Raw genomic sequence first — 18,811 nt, 5'->3', positions numbered from 1 at the left:
CTTTATGAGGTAGGGACTGTTATTGTCATTATTGTTCCCATTTTATTGGAAGGGAACAGGCACAGAATGCTGAGCACTCTCCAAGGCCACGCAGCTAACAGGTGACAGGTGAGGACGGCTGGAACCCACCCTCTCTGCTACTGTGCCCCAGCCACCGAGCAAGAACCGGTCCCCGGGCTCTGCCGGAGGGCAGCCTACGGAGGGCCTAAGACAAGCCCAGCCTGTCGCGTTAGGAGCCTGGAGTTTATTTCTAAGGGAAGGTATCCTCAGCGAAGGGCAGGGGCTGATAGCTTCGCTGTCTGTTTAAACAACGTCACCTAAACACACAACCCCCTTGCCTCTTTGAAGAAAAAGAATCGCCATTTGAAGCCGGCAGGGTTTTTAATGATGAAGACTTATTACTGGTAACCTACATTTGGAAAAGCAGTTGGCGGCTGCGTTTCACTGATGTCGGCTCTTGCGCATCCCTAGTGTCTTCGTTCTCTCTGAGGTCGGTGTAGCTCAGGGCAAGAGCACAAAGGTCACTTATGTTCTGCACGGACTCACCCAGGATGCCGAGATGCTCCTCTTCAGGGCCTCGCCCCTTTCGATTCGTGAAGGAGGCATCTGTGTACTCACGATAAACCAGCTTTTTATAAGAGCCTCCAATTCTCGTAGGACCATGTTCAAAAAACACCTGGGAAGCACTGCCAAAGGAAAAGTGTTTAGTGCTGGAGCTGAAAGAATAGAGAGCAGGTCTTCACCTAGGATACCAACTGAAGAGAGTTCTGACCAGTGCTTAGAGATAATTATTACCCGTGAGTCACTAACACTCAAACAGAAGCTGGCAGGACTAGCTAGGCCAGAGATGCTGTTTTGAGAGCCAGTGAATCTGGATATCAGCGTAGCCTGGGTCTTAAATTTCTGCTTCATGAGCCATAGACCTGAGTAGAGCCAGGCTCAGCTATTGACCTGTGTGTGGTTGAGTAAATTGCTTAACCTTTCTAAGCAGTTGAGGGGCAAACAAGGCTTCTCTGAAGAGGTGGCGTTTGAGCAGAGACTTGAAGCAGGGAGGTGGCATAGCTCATTGATGTTTCTGAAAGCTCACAATGGACAGTAGGAAAGGAAGACTGGGGCTGGAAGAATGGCCCGAGGCTGTGGAAGTCATCAGAAGTGCGCAAAGGGCGGCTTGTGTGCATCACAGGACGTGATGAAGGGAGTGGCAAGAAAACCTACAGAACGGGAGAAAACATTTGCAAAGATATATATTCCCATATATCTGATAAGGGAATAATATCCAAAATATATAAAGAACTCCTGCAACCAAACATCAGCAACAATAACAAAACAAACCAATTTAAAAAATGAGCAAAGAACTGGAATAAACTTTTCTTCAAATGGCCAATAAACATATGAAAAGATGCTCAGCATCACTAATCATAAGAGAAATGCAAATCAAAACCACGAGATACCACTTTGCACCCGTTAGGATAGCTAATTGCAACAAAAAGCACAGAAAATAAGTGTTGGCAAGAATATGGAAAAATTGGAACACTTGTATGTTGCTGGTAGAAATATAAAATGTTGGCGAGAGAGGAAGATGGCGGCCCTGTGAGAGGCAGCAGGGCCCCGCTCCAGCCACGGTCTTGATTTCCTCCTAAAATCCTACGTAACCAGCTTGAAAAAACAGAGAAACATACCTGAGTGGACGGAGTGCGAGTGGGGAGCACTGGGGAACCATCACGGAGTCCGGTAAGAGAGGGGGCCCTTGGAAGGGGGAGTCCCCCCTGAAGCCTGTGCTGGGCTCCAAGCCTGAAGGCTTGGAGGCTGCAAAGCCCTGCGGATGGCATCCAAAAGCGGGGACCCCACACCCGGAGCAGAGAGGGGAAGGAGCGCCCCGCGCGGAGGGCAGAGGGACCCAGGGGAGCGGTGAGTCCGGGAGGAGACAGCACCTTCCTAGGAAACAGAGCCTCTAAGGGCGTCTGGGACTGGCGTCTGGTGCTCGGGGCGCCGACCATAGGGAAGGCTGTCCCAAGGCCTGTGGCACCCAAGTGGTGAGGGACCAGAGGACTACGCTGAGCACCCGCACATGGGGACCCCCTGCCTCCCTGTGGGGCACTGTGTTGAGCCCCAGAAAACGCTGAATCTGCATGGCTCAGGGGAGGGGAGGAGCCCTCCCGCCCTGAGCTCCCGGGTGACAAGAGGCTGGGATCTGTGACTGGCCCTGAGGGGCCCCGTGGTGGATTTAATTGACATTTATAGAACATTTCACCCCAAAGCAGCAGAATACACATTCTTCTCAAGTGCACATGGAACATTCTCAGAAATAGACCACATGTTAGGGCACAAGTCAAGTCTCTACAAATATAAGAAGATTGAAATCATACCAAGCATCTTCTTGGATCACAATGCCATGAAACTAGAAATCAACCACTATAAAAACACTCAAAAATATTCAAACACATGGAGGCTAAATAGCATGTTATTAAACAATGAATGGGTTACCAAGGAGATCAAGGAAGAAATCAAACACTTCATGGAAAGTAATGAAAATGAACAGACAACAACCCAAAACCTATGGGACACGGCGAAAGCAGTCTTGAGAGGAAAATTCATATCATTACAGGCCTATCTCAAGAAACAAGAAAAAGATCTAATGAACCATCTAACCCAACAACTAAAAGAACTAGAACGAGAACAGCAAGAAAAGCCCCGAGGAAGTAGAAGGAAGGAAATAATAAAAATCAGAGCAGAGATTAATGACATAGAGACTAAAGAAACTATACAAAAAAATCAATGAAACCAAGAGCTGGTTCTTTGAAAAGGTAAATAAGATTGATGCACCTTTAGCCAGACTCACTAAGAAACAAAGAGAGAGGACCCAAATAAATAAAATCAGAAATGAAAGAGGCGATATAACAACTGATCCAACAGAAATACAAAGGATTGTAAGAAAATATTATAAGCAACTGTATGCCAACAAATTGGACAACATAGGGGAAATGGACAAATTCCTAGAAGCATACAACCTTCCAAAGCTGAATCAAGAAGAGGGAGAAAACCTGAATAGGCCAGTAACAACTAATGAAATTGAAGCAGTAATAAAAAAACTCCCAGCAAACAAAAGTCCTGCACCAGATGGATTTACAGGAGAGTTTTACCAAACATTCAAAGAAGAATTAACACCTATTCTATTCAAACTATTCCAGAAAATTCAAGAGGAGGGAAAACTCCCAAATTCTTTTTATGAGGCCAGCATCACCCTAATCCCAAAACCAGATAAAGATACTACAAAGAAGGAAAATTACAGGCCAATATCCCTGATGAACATAGATGCTAAAATCCTCACTAAAATACCAGCAAACTGGATCCAGCAATACATTAAAAAGATCATACATCATGACCAAGTGGGATTTATTCTGGGGATGCAAGACTGGTACAACATCAGCAAATCAATAAATGTGATACATCACATAAACAAAATGAAGGACAAAAATCATATGATCATATCAATAGATGCAGAAAAAGCATTCGACAAAATCCAGCACCCATTTCTAATAAAAACTCTCAGCAAAGTGGAAATAGAGGGATCATACCTCAACATAATAAAGGCCATATACGACAGACCTACAGCCAACATCATACTCAATGGGCAAAACCTAAAACCATTTCCGTTAAAAACAGGAACAAGACAGGGATGTCCACTTTCACCACTCTTATTCAACATAGTACTGGAAGTCCTAGCCACAGCCATCAGACAGGAGGAAAACATAAAAGGTATCCAAATTGGAAAGGAGGAAGTAAAACTGTCATTTGCAGATGACATGATACTGTACGTAGAAAACCCTAAAGACTCCATCAAAGTACTACTAGATTTGATAAACGAATTTGGCAAGGTAGCTGGATACAAAATCAACATCTGGAAATCAATGGCGTTCTAATACACCAACAATGAACTTTCAGAGAGAGAAACTAAAAAAGCAATACCATTTACCATTGCAACTAAAAAAATAAGATACCTAGGAATAAACTTAACCAAGGATGTAAAAGACCTGTACTCAGAAAACTACGTGACACTGAAAAAAGAAATAGAGGAAGATTTAAACAGGTGGAAGAAGATACCATGCTCATGGATTGGAAGAATTAATATCATTAAAATGTCTATACTACCCAAAGAAATTTATAAATTTAATGCAATTCCTATGAAAATACCAACAGCATATTTCAGAGATCTAGAACAAACATTTCGAAAATTTATATGGAACCAAAAAAGACCCCGAATAGCTGCAGCCATCTTGAGAAAAAATAACGGGGTGGGAGGGATCACATTACCAGACTTCAAACTATATTACAAAGCCACTGTAATCAAAACGGCCTGGTATTGGTACAACAACAGGCTTATAGATCAATGGAACAGAACAGAGACCCCAGAAATAGACCCATGCCAGTATGGTCAGTTAATATTTGACAAAAGAGGCAAGAGTATCCAATGGAATAAGGACAGTCTCTTCAATAAGTGGTGCTGGGAAAATTGGACAGATACATGCAAAAGAATGAAACTAGACCACCAACTTTCACCATACACAAAAATAAACTCAAAATGGATAAAAGACTTAAATGTAAGTCACGAAACCATAAAAATCCTGGAAGAAAACATAGGCAGTAAAGTCACAGACATCCCACGTAGTGGACTCTTCACTGATACATCTCCTAGGGCAAGAGAAACAAAGGAAAAAATAAACATATGGGACTACATCAAACTAAAAAGCTTCTGCACAGCAAAAGAAAACAGCCTCAAAATACAAAGGAACCCCATGGTCTGGGAAAACATATTTGCCAAGGATGAATCTGATAAGGGGGTAATTTCCAAAGTGTACAAAGAACTCATAGCACTCAGCAAGAGGAAGACAAACAATCCAATTAAGAAATGGGCAAAGGACTTAAATAGACACTTCTCCAAAGAGGACATACCGATGGCCAAGAGACACATGAGAAAATGCTCGACGTTGCTAATCATCAGAGAGATGCAAATTAAAACCACAATGAGGTATCACTTCACACCTGTCAGAATGGCTCCATCAACAAATCAACAAACAACATGTGCTGGCGAGGGTGTGGAGAAAGGGGAACCCTAGTGCACTGCTGGTGGGAATGCAGACTGGTGCAACCACTATGGAAAACAGTATGGAGTTTCCTCAAAAAATTAAAAATGGAGCTGCCTTTTGACCCAGTGATTCCACTCCTAAGAATGTATCCTAGGAATCATGAAACACTAATCAGAAAGAATACATGTACCCCGATGTTCATAGCAGCACAGTTTACAATAGCTAAGATCTGGAAACAGCCCAAGTGCCCATCAGTAGATGAGTGGATAAAAAGCTGTGGGACATTCACACCATGGAATACTATGCAGTTGTAAAGAAGAAGAATCTCGTACCCTTTGGGACAGTGTGGATGGACCTGGAGAATATTATGCTAAGTGAAATAAGCCAGGCAGGGAAAGAAATATCACATGATCTCGCTTATACGTGGAATCTAAAGAACTTAATAAACTGATGAACAGAAATGATTCAATGACATGGAAGCATGGATGAGACTGATGAATGTCAGAGGGATGGAGGAAGGCGGGTGGGTGGAGGGGGAGAGAGTAACCAAAGAATTTATATGCATATATGCACAACCCAAGGACACGGACAATGGTGGGGAGAGGGACTGGGGAGGGGGAAGGAACAGGGTGGAATGGGTCATTGGGGAAAAAAAGGGACCTCTGTATTATTTTAAACAATAATAAAATTAAAAAAAAAAAAAAGAAATATAAAATGTTACAGCTGCTGTGCAAAAAAGTACCGCAGTTCCTCAAAAAATTAAAGATAAAATTACCATATGACTCAGCAATTTCAGGTGTATATCTTAAAAAACTTAAAAGCAGGAACCTAAACAGATACTTGTGTTATAATGTTCATTGCAGCATTATTCACTACAGCCAAAAGGTACAACAAACAACCCAATTGTTCATCAACAGGTAGCTGCACAAACAAGATGTGGTGTATGTATGCAATGGGATATTATCCTTAAAGGGGAATGAAATTCTGATAGATGCTAAAACATGGATGAACCTTGTAAACATTCTGCTAAGTGAAATCAGTGACACAAAGGACAAATATTGTCTGATTTCACTTGTACGAGGTGCCTAAAATTGGCAAATTCATAAAGACAAAAAGTAGAAGTTATTAGGGGTTAGGGAATTATTGTTTAATGGGAACAGAGTTTCTACTTGGAATAATGAGAAATTTCTGGAAATGGGTAGTGTTGATGATTGTACAACCTTGTGAATGTATTTAATATTGCTGGATTGTGCAATGATGTGCTTTCAGAAATGGAAAACAAATGAATTAATCTGTCTAATGGGATTGAGTGTTTTTTTAGGATTTTGTTAAGCATTTTATAACTTTCAAATCTGTTTTAAATCTTTTATTCATGGACTCAAGACTCAAAAGTCATAGTTCTCAAACTTGGACTCATCGCACATACCTTAATAAATATTGAGCGGCTTAGTTACTCAATTTCAGGTACCAATTAAAATTTTAATTGCTGAATGAACATTTTATGATTTTTTTAGGGGGAGGCATATTTTAAAATAATAGTCTTTTTTTCTGACTTACCTTCCAGGTGCTGTTAAGTTTTCTTTGGTGAAGGTGTCTATGCCAGAGGGTGCATAGTTCCAGATGACTTCCTCAGCAGCAATGTAGTAGTGTCTAACATGCTTCCCATGGATATTGTCCTCTGATGAAGACTTGTTGCAGTCTCGTACCTGGAAAAAGGCCTGCAAACCAGCTGAAAACCACACAGGAAAAGATGTGATAATGGAGCCAATGTTTCTCTGTCCTGCTGCCTTGTAAAAACACTGCTGGTGAAATGATAGATGGAAATCGAAGAAATAGATATCTAGAAACAATATTATAAACTAAAGCAAGCAGTTATAAATAAATTATTACTGATGGAAAATCAAAGCAGTTTTTCTTAGACTTCTCTGTACAACATAGAGGGAAGATATTTATCAGTCGTGTTTTCAAAAATATGGTACCAGTTTCTGTAGGCTTTCACATGGAGGTGTTTCAATGAGAAAAAGACACATTAATAGATAAGTGTCGAAGAGGGGCTCTGCCATATTTTAAGAGGTAGGGTGGGGTAGTGGAGGTGGAACAGAATGAACGTCTATAATTATTGCTCTCTCACACAGAATGGCTGTGCACCTGTTGTGCTGGGCCTTCTGCTGCCAAGGTCACATTTGATAGGTGAGATTATGTTTGAAGGTCAAAGTAACATACCCAAAGATTCAGATTAAACCCAATTTCTTCAGGAAATCAGTATTGCAAACTAACAGTTTTCAAAAACTAGGAATGTTTTATCACATTATATGAAAAAGATGGGGAAGAGATTTACCAAGTTAAACCAAGGAATAGCTGGACTCAAATAAAAAACAAAGTTGGCTGTATTTGATAAAACCAAATAAAAAAAACAGGCAAATTTTCAGCACAATATATAAACATTATGGTGTTTACAATATTGTGTATTTTTCAAAGCTGAGGAACTATATACAATGTTATACTATTAGGGCAGCACTATGTTTTCAGGACCAATTGCTCTTTTCCAAAAATTAAGATATTTTGAAATTTCATTACTTTATAAATGTTCTAGTCTTTCCATCTTTTTTATTACATTATGATGCATACCATCATAGGAATAAAATTAAGTTACCAGTTCAAATTTCCTATCATTCCAAAGATATTTAGCTTTTGGTTTCTGATTCCTGATGATTACCCCATTAGTAGTGTAACTGAGACATGATTTCTTTTTTTAGCTTACAACTAATTTCAGGTAAAGAAGTCCTACCTTTCAGATGATTTAGATTCTGACAGCTAAGCATCCATTCTCCAGGGTTCTGGGCCACCATAAAAGCATCAACAAGGGTAGCAGGAAAGAGATTGATGGTATCCACACGGTGGTTCTTGTTGGTCAATGTTTGGCCATGGAAGAAAGCTGCGTGCACATCAATTTCATTACCCATACCAAAAAGGTACCACTTCACTCTGTCCTCTGCACACATGGAGAGTCCTGGGAGACTTCCAAAAGCATATCCATTCACAGCTATAAGTCAAGAGTAGAGGATGAGACTAATAGTCATTGGTGCACAGGATAGTGACAGTTACCTCTGTAGAAATAAATCAATTTGGGATAGAAAATACCTAACACATATGCTTCTATTCCTCCCTCTCTCATACCCACATCAGACATTATTAGTTGATCACAGCACTCTTTCATTTTGGACCTGAACGCAGCCTCAGGATTCTTGTCAATACAGTACTAGCAGATGAACACAACACTGGAGGTGAAGCCCATTTGCTCCTTTTTGTTGTAAACTATACATCTTGGTATGTATGTGTGTTTATTTGTAAATGCAAATGTGTGCATATGCACAAAACATACACACATACGGTGAATAGAAAAAAGACTGGTGGTTATTTAGTAATCAATCATTAATTATGTTGGTGGTGGTAGTATGGATGATTTCTTTTTGCTTATCAGAATTTTTCCAATTTTCTACAGTAAATATAAGTTGCTTTTATAATAAGAACACAAGGAAAAGTATATTTGGGTTTTTTTTAAAGACTGGAAGACAAAATTAGAAGAGATATGGAAAAGGAAAGAAGAAATACAGGGGAAGGGTGGTAGGGACCACTGATCAGAGCCACAAAGACCTAAAAGTTTAGAAGCAGAATGGCCTGAGGCCCTTTGAAGAAACTTAGGGTCACTGTTCAAATTGGGTGGTTCTGGAGAGAAATGGAATTTGGTTCTGGAAGCACCTGAAGGACCAAGCCAGACCTCTCCAGACTAGAATTTCAAGTATCTTTCTCTAACATCTGTTTTTGTTGACACAGAAGGCAGAATTAAAGCAGGGAAAGAGCATTGTTCAGCCAGAATAAGCAAAAGTTGGAAACAGAAACCTGTACTTTCTTAGTAAGTTTAATTTTCTGTTTTGGCAGCACAATTATTTTTGTATTCTCAGTTTCTTAGTAAAGCTTATTTTGACGAAGCTAAAAACAGAAAACAAAAATCAAAACTTACTGGTCTAGCTGGTGTTATGGGATTTGATTTCTAATGCAAATTCTGAATGATAGAAAAATCTCCCTGAGTTCATTATTTGGTCTCTGAGAATAAAGAGAAGCCTAAGCAGTAAAGAAAACATTTCAAGGAGGATTATAGATGGTGGTGGACGGAGTGGAGGCTACACTGACACTCTCCCAGGACCAAACTGGAATTACAACTAAAATACAGAAAAACCATCCTGAATAATCAACTGCAACTGAAGACAAGCTGGGAAGCACCCTCATAACCAAGGAGGAAAAGTGGAGACTACATAGAGACTGGCAGGAAGTGCAGAGGCATGAGAGAGGGCTGGCTGGGCTCCCGCAGGCAGCAGCTGAAGGTCCCGAGGGATATCTCAGCTGTGGGGGTTCCCACTGAGGACTCTGGCTAAACCACAGGCTTGGCTTCCCAGCCAAGAGCACCAGAACTGAGAAAGGTGCCCACATAACATCTGGCTGTGAAAAGCAGCAGGGTTTCTGCCTGTCTGGGAGAGGCGGCTGGAAATGCAGGCACCCTCTTAAGAGCCAAAGCACAAACTTTCATGTGCAGCCACTCACCTTGGACTGCAGCAGAGGGAGGTCAGAGTGGACTGGAGCTGTGTGAGGAGAATCTAGAGTTATAGGCTCTGGAGACAGAGCTCAGAGAGCACCCCTATGGATTCCTGTGCTAAGTCATTGCACCATACTTCAGAGGCAGACACTTACCTTCTAAGCAGCTTTTGCCCGAAGGGAAGCAATTGCCCCACCCTGCTGGAAAACCTCTCACCTTACCCCATGCAGTTTCTACAGCCTGAGGCTCATTAAGAGAATCAGATTCATCAGCCTACAGGCAGAGGCAGACCTCAGAGTGCTTTGAGTCTTTGCCTGAGCTGCTTCTGGACCCAGGCCTTGGAAAAGCAGACTTCGGTATGCATCTTGGTCCTATCCAAATGCATCCAGCCCCAACAGAGGGGACCTCAAGCCTTGGATTGTTGATAGCTCCAAACAGGGTACTCAAGGCAAGTCACAAACTGCATCTGGCATTGGCTTGCACCAGAGACCATCCAAAAAAGAATGAGAGTCCCAGCAGACCTACTTAATACATAGAAACAAACCCAAATAAGCAGCCAAAATGGGGAGACAAAAAAACAAGCCCTAAATGAAAGAACAAAAGAAGTCTCCAGAAAAAGAGCTAAATGAAATGGGGATAAGCAATCTATCAGGTATAGAGTTCAGAATACTGATAGTAAGGATGCTCCACAGCATGAAAAAAGATATAGAAACTATGAAGTAAATTAAGAACAATATAGCATAAATAAAGAATACACTGGAAGGAATAAACAGCAGATTAGAGGAAGCTAAGGATCAGTGAATTAGAAAACAGGGTAGAAGAATCACTCAACCAGAGATCCAAAAACAAAAAACAATTAAAAAACAGGAGGACTGTCTAAGGGAGCTGTGGGACAACATGAAATGCAACAATATTCACATCATAGGAGTGCCAGAGGAGGTCAAAAGCAAGCAAGGGTTAGACAACCTGTTTGATGAAATACTGGCAGAAAACTTCCTTAACCTAGTCAAGAAAAAAGTTACACAAGTTCAGGAGGCACAGAGAGTCCCAAGGAAGAAGAATCCAATGTGGCTCATGCCCAGACACATCATAATTAAAATGCCAAAGATTTAAGTCAAAGAGAGAATATTAAAGAAGAATCCAATGTGGCTCATGCCCAGACACATCATAATTAAAATGCCAAAAATTTAAGTCAAAATGAGAACATTAAAGGTAGCTAGAGAAAAGCAATCTGTTACCTACAAAGGAGCTCCCATAAGCTGTTGGCTGACCATCAGGAACTCTACAGGCCAGAGGGAATGGCATGAAGTATCCAAGGTAATGTAAAACAAGGATCTGAAACCAAGACTACTCTACCCAGCAAGGCTATCATTCAAGATAGATGGTGAAATAAAGAACTTCCCAGAGAAAAGAAGGCTAAAGGAGTTTACCACCACCAAACCAGCATTGCAGGAAATGTCAAAGGGACTGCAGTAATAAGAAGAAATAGAGAGAGAAATATAGGCATAAAGAATTAAAATGGAAATAAATAAGGACCTATCAATAATAACCTTAAAGACTTTAAGGGAGAGATCAACAGCAACATAGTCATAGTTGAGGACTTTAACACCCCACTGACTTCACTGGATAGATCTTCCAGGCAAAAAGTCAACACAGGAACAGTGACTAAATGACACACTAGATCAGATGGATTTAATTAATATTTACAGAACATTTCACCCCAAAGCTGCATAATATACATTCCTCTCAAGTGCACATGGGTCATGCTCAAAGATAGACATGTCAGGACACAAAACAAGTCTCTATAAGTTCAAGAAGATGGAAATCATATCAAGCATCTTCTCGGACCACAGTGGCATGAAATTAGAAATCAACTACAATAAAAATGTTAAAAAACATTTAAACACATGCAAGCTAAATAACGTTATTAAACAATGAATAGGTTACCAAAGAGATCAAGAAATAAATAAAAAACTTCCTGGAAACAAATGAAAATAAACACACAACTACCCAAAATCTATGGGACACAGCGAAACCAGTCCTAAGAGGGAACTTCATAGCACTACAGGCCTACCTCAAAAAAGGAATAAAAATTTTTAATAAACTATCTAAACTTACAATTTAAAGAATTAGAAAGCTCCCCTGTGAAGCCATCGGGACCAGGGCTTTTGTTTGCTGGGAGTTTTTTTTTTTTTTATTGCTGCTTCAATTTCATCATTTGTCATTGGCCTATTCAGGTTTTCTGATTCTTCCTGATTCAGTTTTACATGATCTCACTTATATGTGGAATCTAATAAAATAGACTGAGGAACAAAATAGATCCAGAGACATAGAAGCATGAAATAGACTGAGGGATCTCAGCAGGAAGGCGGGGTGGGGGAGTGGATGGGGAGAGATTAATCAAAGAACTTCTATGCATATAGCATAACCCATGGACACAGAGAGTAGTATGGGGAAGGCCTGGTGGGGGGGATGTGTAGTGGAGGGGATCAGTGGGGGGAAAAAGGGGGGATATCTGTAATATTTTCAATAATAAAGATAAATTAAAAAAAAAAGAAAACATTTCTAGAAGAAATAAAGTGAACTGAATTATAGAAAAAATGATGCAAAGTGAGGCGGGACAATGTAAGCATAGAAGAAATACCTTTTCAAACTATTTTCCTAAATATAGTTCAATGCTTTATGATATAAGCATAATTTTAAGCATTTAAGTTTAATAATTTTAGGCTGCCTCAAATAATTTTTAGGAGTATGGAGGATAATAAATATAGAAATATGACATACATATACATTAATCCATATTTGATGATGTTTTCTCCCTAGCGGTTTGGGAACAATTTGGTGAGTCTTAGAGTTTTGAATTGACGTGTTTAGCTGAATGTGAAGTTGTTATCAGAGCCACAGATTAGTAACTACTTATTCACATGCAGGGATAAAGCTAGCAGAATTAATGGGCCAAGAGCAACATGATAAACTTAACGTATCTTTGGCAGTCTTACAATACATTCTGTTGCTCTCCTGGAAGTCTTCATCATCTTTGTCAACTTTCTCTGGTTCGGAGCAGTAGGTTTTAATGTTGTCATCTAGGTACCAGCTGAAATTTTCATCCGCCACAGAAAACATCACTACAAATTCTTGGTCAATATTTTTTTCTTTTTCTTTATCCAGAGAACCTGAAATAAAAATTGCTATTTTAGTAGAACCTAATCTTTAGCATCTATTTTAACATGTAACTGATAGTTTCAAAATTTTTTATAATTTATTTTCCTAATAATCCACAAATCTGGACTAGTTGTTCCTATTTTACAGAACTGGAAACACTTAAGAAGTTTAATGTTCAGTGTTCTGGGCTTGGCAGGCACTCACATTCTGGCTGGTCACTAACCACACAACTATTAAATGCGCTTTGGCAAATGCTAGTTCAAAGTTGTGTGTCTATTTTCTGGTTCATCTAGCCACAAGCCAAGACAATCCCTTGATGGTAACTAATGATTGTTCAAATAAGAATTAAATGACAAGCTCTTGACCTTTGTTGTCTTTTCCATGAGGTTAGAAATAGTTACTATGATATTGTATTTACCAACACAAGACAGATAACCACAGGCCATATCACCATGGAGTGCCGCTACGGGATCACATTTGGTAAAGTCATACCTGTCTTCAACACCACTGTGAAGTTAGGTACAGCAAACCTGTTCCCTGGAGCAACATGTGTGACCCCCTGGTCCATTTATCCCTTCTTCTCCTGCCTTGCTCTCTCTCCCCTGCCCTTTTTTCTAGGCTCACTGCTTCTCTGCCTTATCTACTCAATCACAACACAGAAGACTCGACTTATGTTTTAAAAACAAACTGCCTCCTCATCTCTTGTCTTTTGGTCATATATTCTGAGCAATAGTGAGACAATGTACCTTTTTTACAGAGTATTAAAGGTCCGATGAGTCCTGAGGCAATATCTCTTGGCGCATCAATGTGGGAGTGGTAGATTCTGGTCACACAATTGCCATCTTCTTCAGCGGGGCCTTGTTCTTGGGTGGCATGCAACTTGTATGTGTACTGCTGGCCTGGAGATACTTTGTCATCCGCTTTATGGAAATCTGTGGTGTTATCAGGGTAGATGGCTCCTGGGAAGCAACATGCAATGAAACTGCAAATTGAATGTGTTTGCACTTAAATGAGGGAATAGCTGTTTACTAATTTATTCAACAGACATTTATTCAACATCTAGTATGTGTCCCATTGGGGATGCAGTGATGTCCTATTTGAACATAGAGGAATGAGGGGCTAGAGTGTTTGGAAGCTTCACAGAAAATTTCATCATTATTTTTCATACCCGACTGAGTCTTCAGGGAGCAGTAATAGATATGTCAGCAGCATAGGGACGTTTGGTTTGTAATTTAAAGAACCCTCTTGCCCTACCTAGGGTCATGATATGGAAGTATGAACCAAAAGGCTAGCCTCTCCTATAATTTAAAGCTTTTTATATGATATCAGATTTTTCCCCTTGAAGTGACCATGGGATTTTTTGTTTGTTTGTTTTACTTTCAGTTTTGTAAATTTCCAAACATACCCATGTTGAGAGAATAACATGACGATCCTCCATGTACCCATTAACCCAGCTTCAGCAATGACCAACTCAAGACCAGCCTTGTTTCATCTATATCCCACGCACTCTTATGTCCATCACCAACTATTTACTTTAACACAAATCCCAGACATCATATCATTTCATTATAAATACTCAAGAATGTATCTCTAAAAGATAACTCTTTTTTAAACATAGCTACAATACAATTATCATACTTTAAAAATTATTAGTAGCCTAATATACTATAAAATTATAAAAAAGAAATAAGGTGATAGTCAGCCTCTATGCTATGAATGTAATTGTTGGGTTCAGAAAAAGAAAGAAATATATGTGATTAAAACATTCATCTTCTAAAACAATAACACTTAACAGACTAGTAACTAATCAAATCTAATTTTATCTTAATTTTCAGACTTGATCCTTACAATTTCAATGAACTGTATAATGGCCTCAGCATTTTTGCTTATGATCATAGCTGACATTTATTGAGATATTACTATGTACTATCGCTGTCTCTATTTTATACATGAGGAAACTGAAGCACAGAGAATTTAAGTAACTTGCCCAAGGTTTTCAGCCAGTAACAGACAAGGTTGCACTAGAACCTTGGTCTATCAGTTTCGATGTCCTTGCTGTTAACCATAACAAAACCCCAATATTTTCATCATCATTGTCATCATCCAGTACTATGGATGAGGTGACCATCACCAAACCCAAGGCTTCCAGGTCCTACATTTCAATGACCTTTTGCTTAATTGTGTCTCAGATGTGACTCTGGGGTCATGCAGCCACGTGCGCCGTTTGGCTGGTGTAGGACAGTGCCCATGCTGCCTTAGCTGCATCACTTTACTCAGAGTTAGGGCGGGAGGTGACGATGGCCACAGTATGTTTACTATCTTCAAAGATAAGACAATCTCCGTCTTGAGTCCTGTTTCTTCCTTCTGGATTTTTATCTTTTCTAGGCCTTATTCTCACTGCTTATTTTTCTTATTCTGACCCTTCGGCTGGAAAGAAGTTGGGCACTGGGAGGGACGTCCCAGCTCTCACTGCCTCTCACTATGTGTCTGCCCAGAAATCCCATCATGTTCACACTTTACACAAACAAGTACTCCCAAGAGGAACACGGCATCATTATGATGAACCAAAGTACTTATGAATAAAATAGTTTAAAGCTAAACAGTATAGTTATAGGTCTTATCTAGGAGTGAAGTTCATTGTCTTAGAAGTTAAAAGTGTTCCTCCTGAAAAGTGAAATTCCAGATAGAGTATGAGCTGAACTTACCCTCATGTTCCTTATAGTAAGTTATCCCATGGGAATGAAAGGTGTAGGGCCTGGAGGCAAAGTTCTTTAAGTGTACATAAACGGTATCTCCAGTTTCTGCTTTGATAATAGGGCCTAAAAACCCCAGCCACGCAGGTTTTTCTATTGTAGTCGTAAAGGTTCCATCTGTGTATTGAAGATAAAGGGCCTTCTTGTATACTCTTCCAATTCTATTGGGGCCATTTTGAAGATAGATATTGGAGTGTTCTCTGCAAAAGAAAAGAAGACAGTCACTCTGTAAGAAGCCTTCATATCTGGGGGTAGCATTATAGTTAAGAGAAATTAATGACCATATCACATTAAATGTTTGCCTATTATTGTGGGGGTGTCTCCAAAAAACGAAGAGGAGAGCTGGCACTTAGCCCTGTTACTTTAATTATGTGAGGTGTCCCACATCACGTATGTGGCAGAGAACCACCTCTGAAGGTGCCATAAAAATATGATGCATCTTACCAGAGTATTTCCTACAAGATTTTTATATTAGAACACAGAAATTATGGAATAGAATATAAAATTAAAATGAAATATTAAGATAAAGCAGTTAAGGCATTTCTCAATTATGGTATACCTCTTTCAGCTACTGGAAAAGTTGGAGTTTATAAGCAATCAATTTGGATATTTGTTTATCTATATTGTTTCCTAAATAAAGTAAAATTAATGATGTTAAATTAATTCTATCATCTTTATTTCTTTTAGTAGCACTTAATCAAGGTTGGAATGATGTGTGCAATGTGTGTGGGTTTTTAAAAAATATGTGTATTTTTTAATTTCAGAGAGAGGAAGGGAGAGGGAGAGAGAGAGAAACATCAATGATGAGAGAGTCATTGATTGGCTGCCTCCTGCCTGCCCCCTACTGGAGATTGAGCCCGCAACCTGGGCATGTGCCCTGACTGGGAATCGAACAGCGACCTCCTGGATCTTAGGTCGATGCTCAACTGCTGAGCCACGCTGGCCAGGCAATGTGTGTGGATTTTAAAATTACCTCTGGCTTCAAATTACCCTTATGTTTTTTGTTTTTTTAAAAAATATATCTTTATTGATTTTAGAGAGAGGTAAGGAGAGAGAGAGAGATAGAAACATCAATGATGAGAGAGTCATTGATCAGCATGCCCCCGACTGGGGATCAAGCCCGCAACCCGGGCATATGCCCTGACGGGAATCAAACCCCAATCGCCTGGATCCTAGGTCGATGCTCAACGGCTGAGCCACGCCCGGCCAGGCCCTTTGTTTTTTTAATCCCTTGCTACCAAGAATTCTTGAACATTGAATGTTTATATTCTTATTAGTGGCTGATTAATAGTCACTTAAAACTCTCCTAAAAATATAAGCAAAGTAAATAGTAGTCAGGAAGAAAAAAAAGAAAAGAAAAGAGAGTTTGGTATTCAAACTTTGGAACAGATAGCTCAGTGGGAGCTGTGGGCACTGCCATCTAGTGGTTTGGGAGGACCCACTTCAAAGGGGACTTTGGCAAGCACCTCACCACCAAGCACCCAAGGTCTTCTCCAGGAGGGTAAGAGCTGCTCACACTCAGGCTGATGATCTGGGGTCTGTGTTTGTGGGGTGTGTGTGTGTGTGTGTGTGTTGACTACTTTTGTCTCAGGGACTTTCGATGCCTTACCATTTTCCACTCATCCCCCATGGGGCCCAAATAACTGGGTTGAGGAATAAACATCATCTTGTTCCCTCAGCTGTGAGCTCATTGGAAAGAGTGAGAGACATTTTCCCTTCCTTTCTTCGAGACAAGAGTACGGCTTGTCTGGGAGATCTGCACTTTCATTGCTGGAGTTTAAAGACCTAGTTTTTAAAAAATCTAAGGTTCTAGCCAAAGTTTTCTTAAGTTTAATGTGCATAGGAATCTACTGAGGACCTTGATAAAATGCAAGTTCCTGAGCCCCAAACTCATTGTTTCTGATTCTCTGCATCTGGGTGGGGTTCAGGCATCTGCATTTACTAAGGAGCCCCACGCGCCCACCCGTGTTTCTCATGCTGCTCCGTGCTCCTTTGGTAGCTTGAGTCCTGGAGGCTCCACAGTAAAGGCAAAGGCTCTCAGCTGCCCAGTCGCAGAGGTGGTGGGAAAACTCGAGATGGAGGGACAGAGAGGCAGAGGTGTGTTTCCAGGCCAGGTCTGGGAGTGGCCGGCCTCTGCGGGTGGGTTTGCGTGGGGGCAGCAGATTGAGCCCGAGGGCTGGAGCCAAGGAGCGTGGCTGTGTGGCCCTGGGGGCTGTTTGGGCAGCAGGAGCAGGTCTTGGTAACAGCAGAGCCATTGTGCTCTGGCTTGACCGAGGGCTTTGACAATGAGTATCTCATAGTTTTATCATATACCAAATACCCCAGTTTTCCTGGATTGTGTAAACCCCAGGATTCTCAAAATGTCCACTTAAAAACAAATGAGATGGGGTCTCCTTCCCCAATCCTGGTGCTAAGAGGGTTAAGCAGAAAATTAGAAAAATAAAGAAGTGATATATTTAGTACCCAGTATGGACTGGCAAATCCATGTTCATGCCTTCATTTCTCCTATTTGTTTTCATTTTCTGATTGTTGCATTTTCCACTTTGTTAGAACAAAACAGGAGAGACTTCAAGGTCCTTGAAGTGCTGGAAAAACAGCAGGACGGGGGTGGGGGGTGGGGTGGATTTCCTCCCCAAATTGCAGCATGAGTAGCAATGGAGGGGTCTTAATATATAGGTGTTTTAACAACAGCAAAATTCTGAGGCAGTGAAGACCACTGAGAGACAAGCAGATTCACGCAGCCCATGGGCTGACAGGAGCTCAGCAGAGTACAGTTCTGGTCAGACACACAGCTGCAGCTGCAGAGCCCACAGAGCAGCCCCTCAAGCCCTCTCTGGCCCACCAGAAGGACCTGGACCACTCGGTGAACCTGAGCCACTCCATCTCACAGGGTCTATCCAAACCTCAGAGTAAATTTTCTCCAGAGTGGTACACACTCCTATTGCTAGGAGATTGGTCCTGATGATTTTATATATATATAATTTATACACACACACACATATATATATTCTAATCTGTGTTCTACCATGCCCTATTCATATACATCTTACTGGGGCCAAAGTTTAAAAATAGCTCTCAGTGGAGGGAGAAGATGGAAGCAGCATAGGCCGAGCTTTCCTGCATCTCCTCCCAGGGCCAGACTGGAAATAAAATGAAATTGGGAAATGTTCACTGGCAATTTCCAACTGAGGTCCAGCTGAGGAGGAGGCTTACATCAGGGA

The 18,811-nt window shown here is 40.7% G+C and overlaps 1 protein-coding gene across 2 annotated transcripts in view; it reads right to left on the bottom strand.

Annotated features, from left to right (window-relative positions):
- The window catches only part of LOC308557556 (ceruloplasmin), a 77,396-nt gene that overhangs the window by 46,306 nt on the left and 12,279 nt on the right, over positions 1–18,811 (bottom strand). For both annotated transcript variants that reach the window (XM_081138109.1, XM_081138110.1), the window contains exons 2-7: positions 15,543–15,790; positions 13,584–13,796; positions 12,675–12,848; positions 7,873–8,127; positions 6,642–6,813; positions 547–686 (exon numbers count right to left, since the gene is read on the bottom strand). In XM_081138109.1, the coding sequence (XP_080994235.1) occupies positions 547–686; positions 6,642–6,813; positions 7,873–8,127; positions 12,675–12,848; positions 13,584–13,796; positions 15,543–15,790 (1,202 nt within the window). The remainder of the gene's footprint in view (positions 1–546; positions 687–6,641; positions 6,814–7,872; positions 8,128–12,674; positions 12,849–13,583; positions 13,797–15,542; positions 15,791–18,811) is intronic.

Source organism: Miniopterus schreibersii (assembly GCF_964146895.1).
Source record: "Miniopterus schreibersii genome assembly, chromosome: 5".
Lineage (NCBI taxonomy): Eukaryota > Metazoa > Chordata > Mammalia > Chiroptera > Miniopteridae > Miniopterus > Miniopterus schreibersii.
The sequence above is the reverse complement of the archived record's forward strand: the minus strand, read 5'-3'. Positions and strand labels throughout refer to the sequence as shown.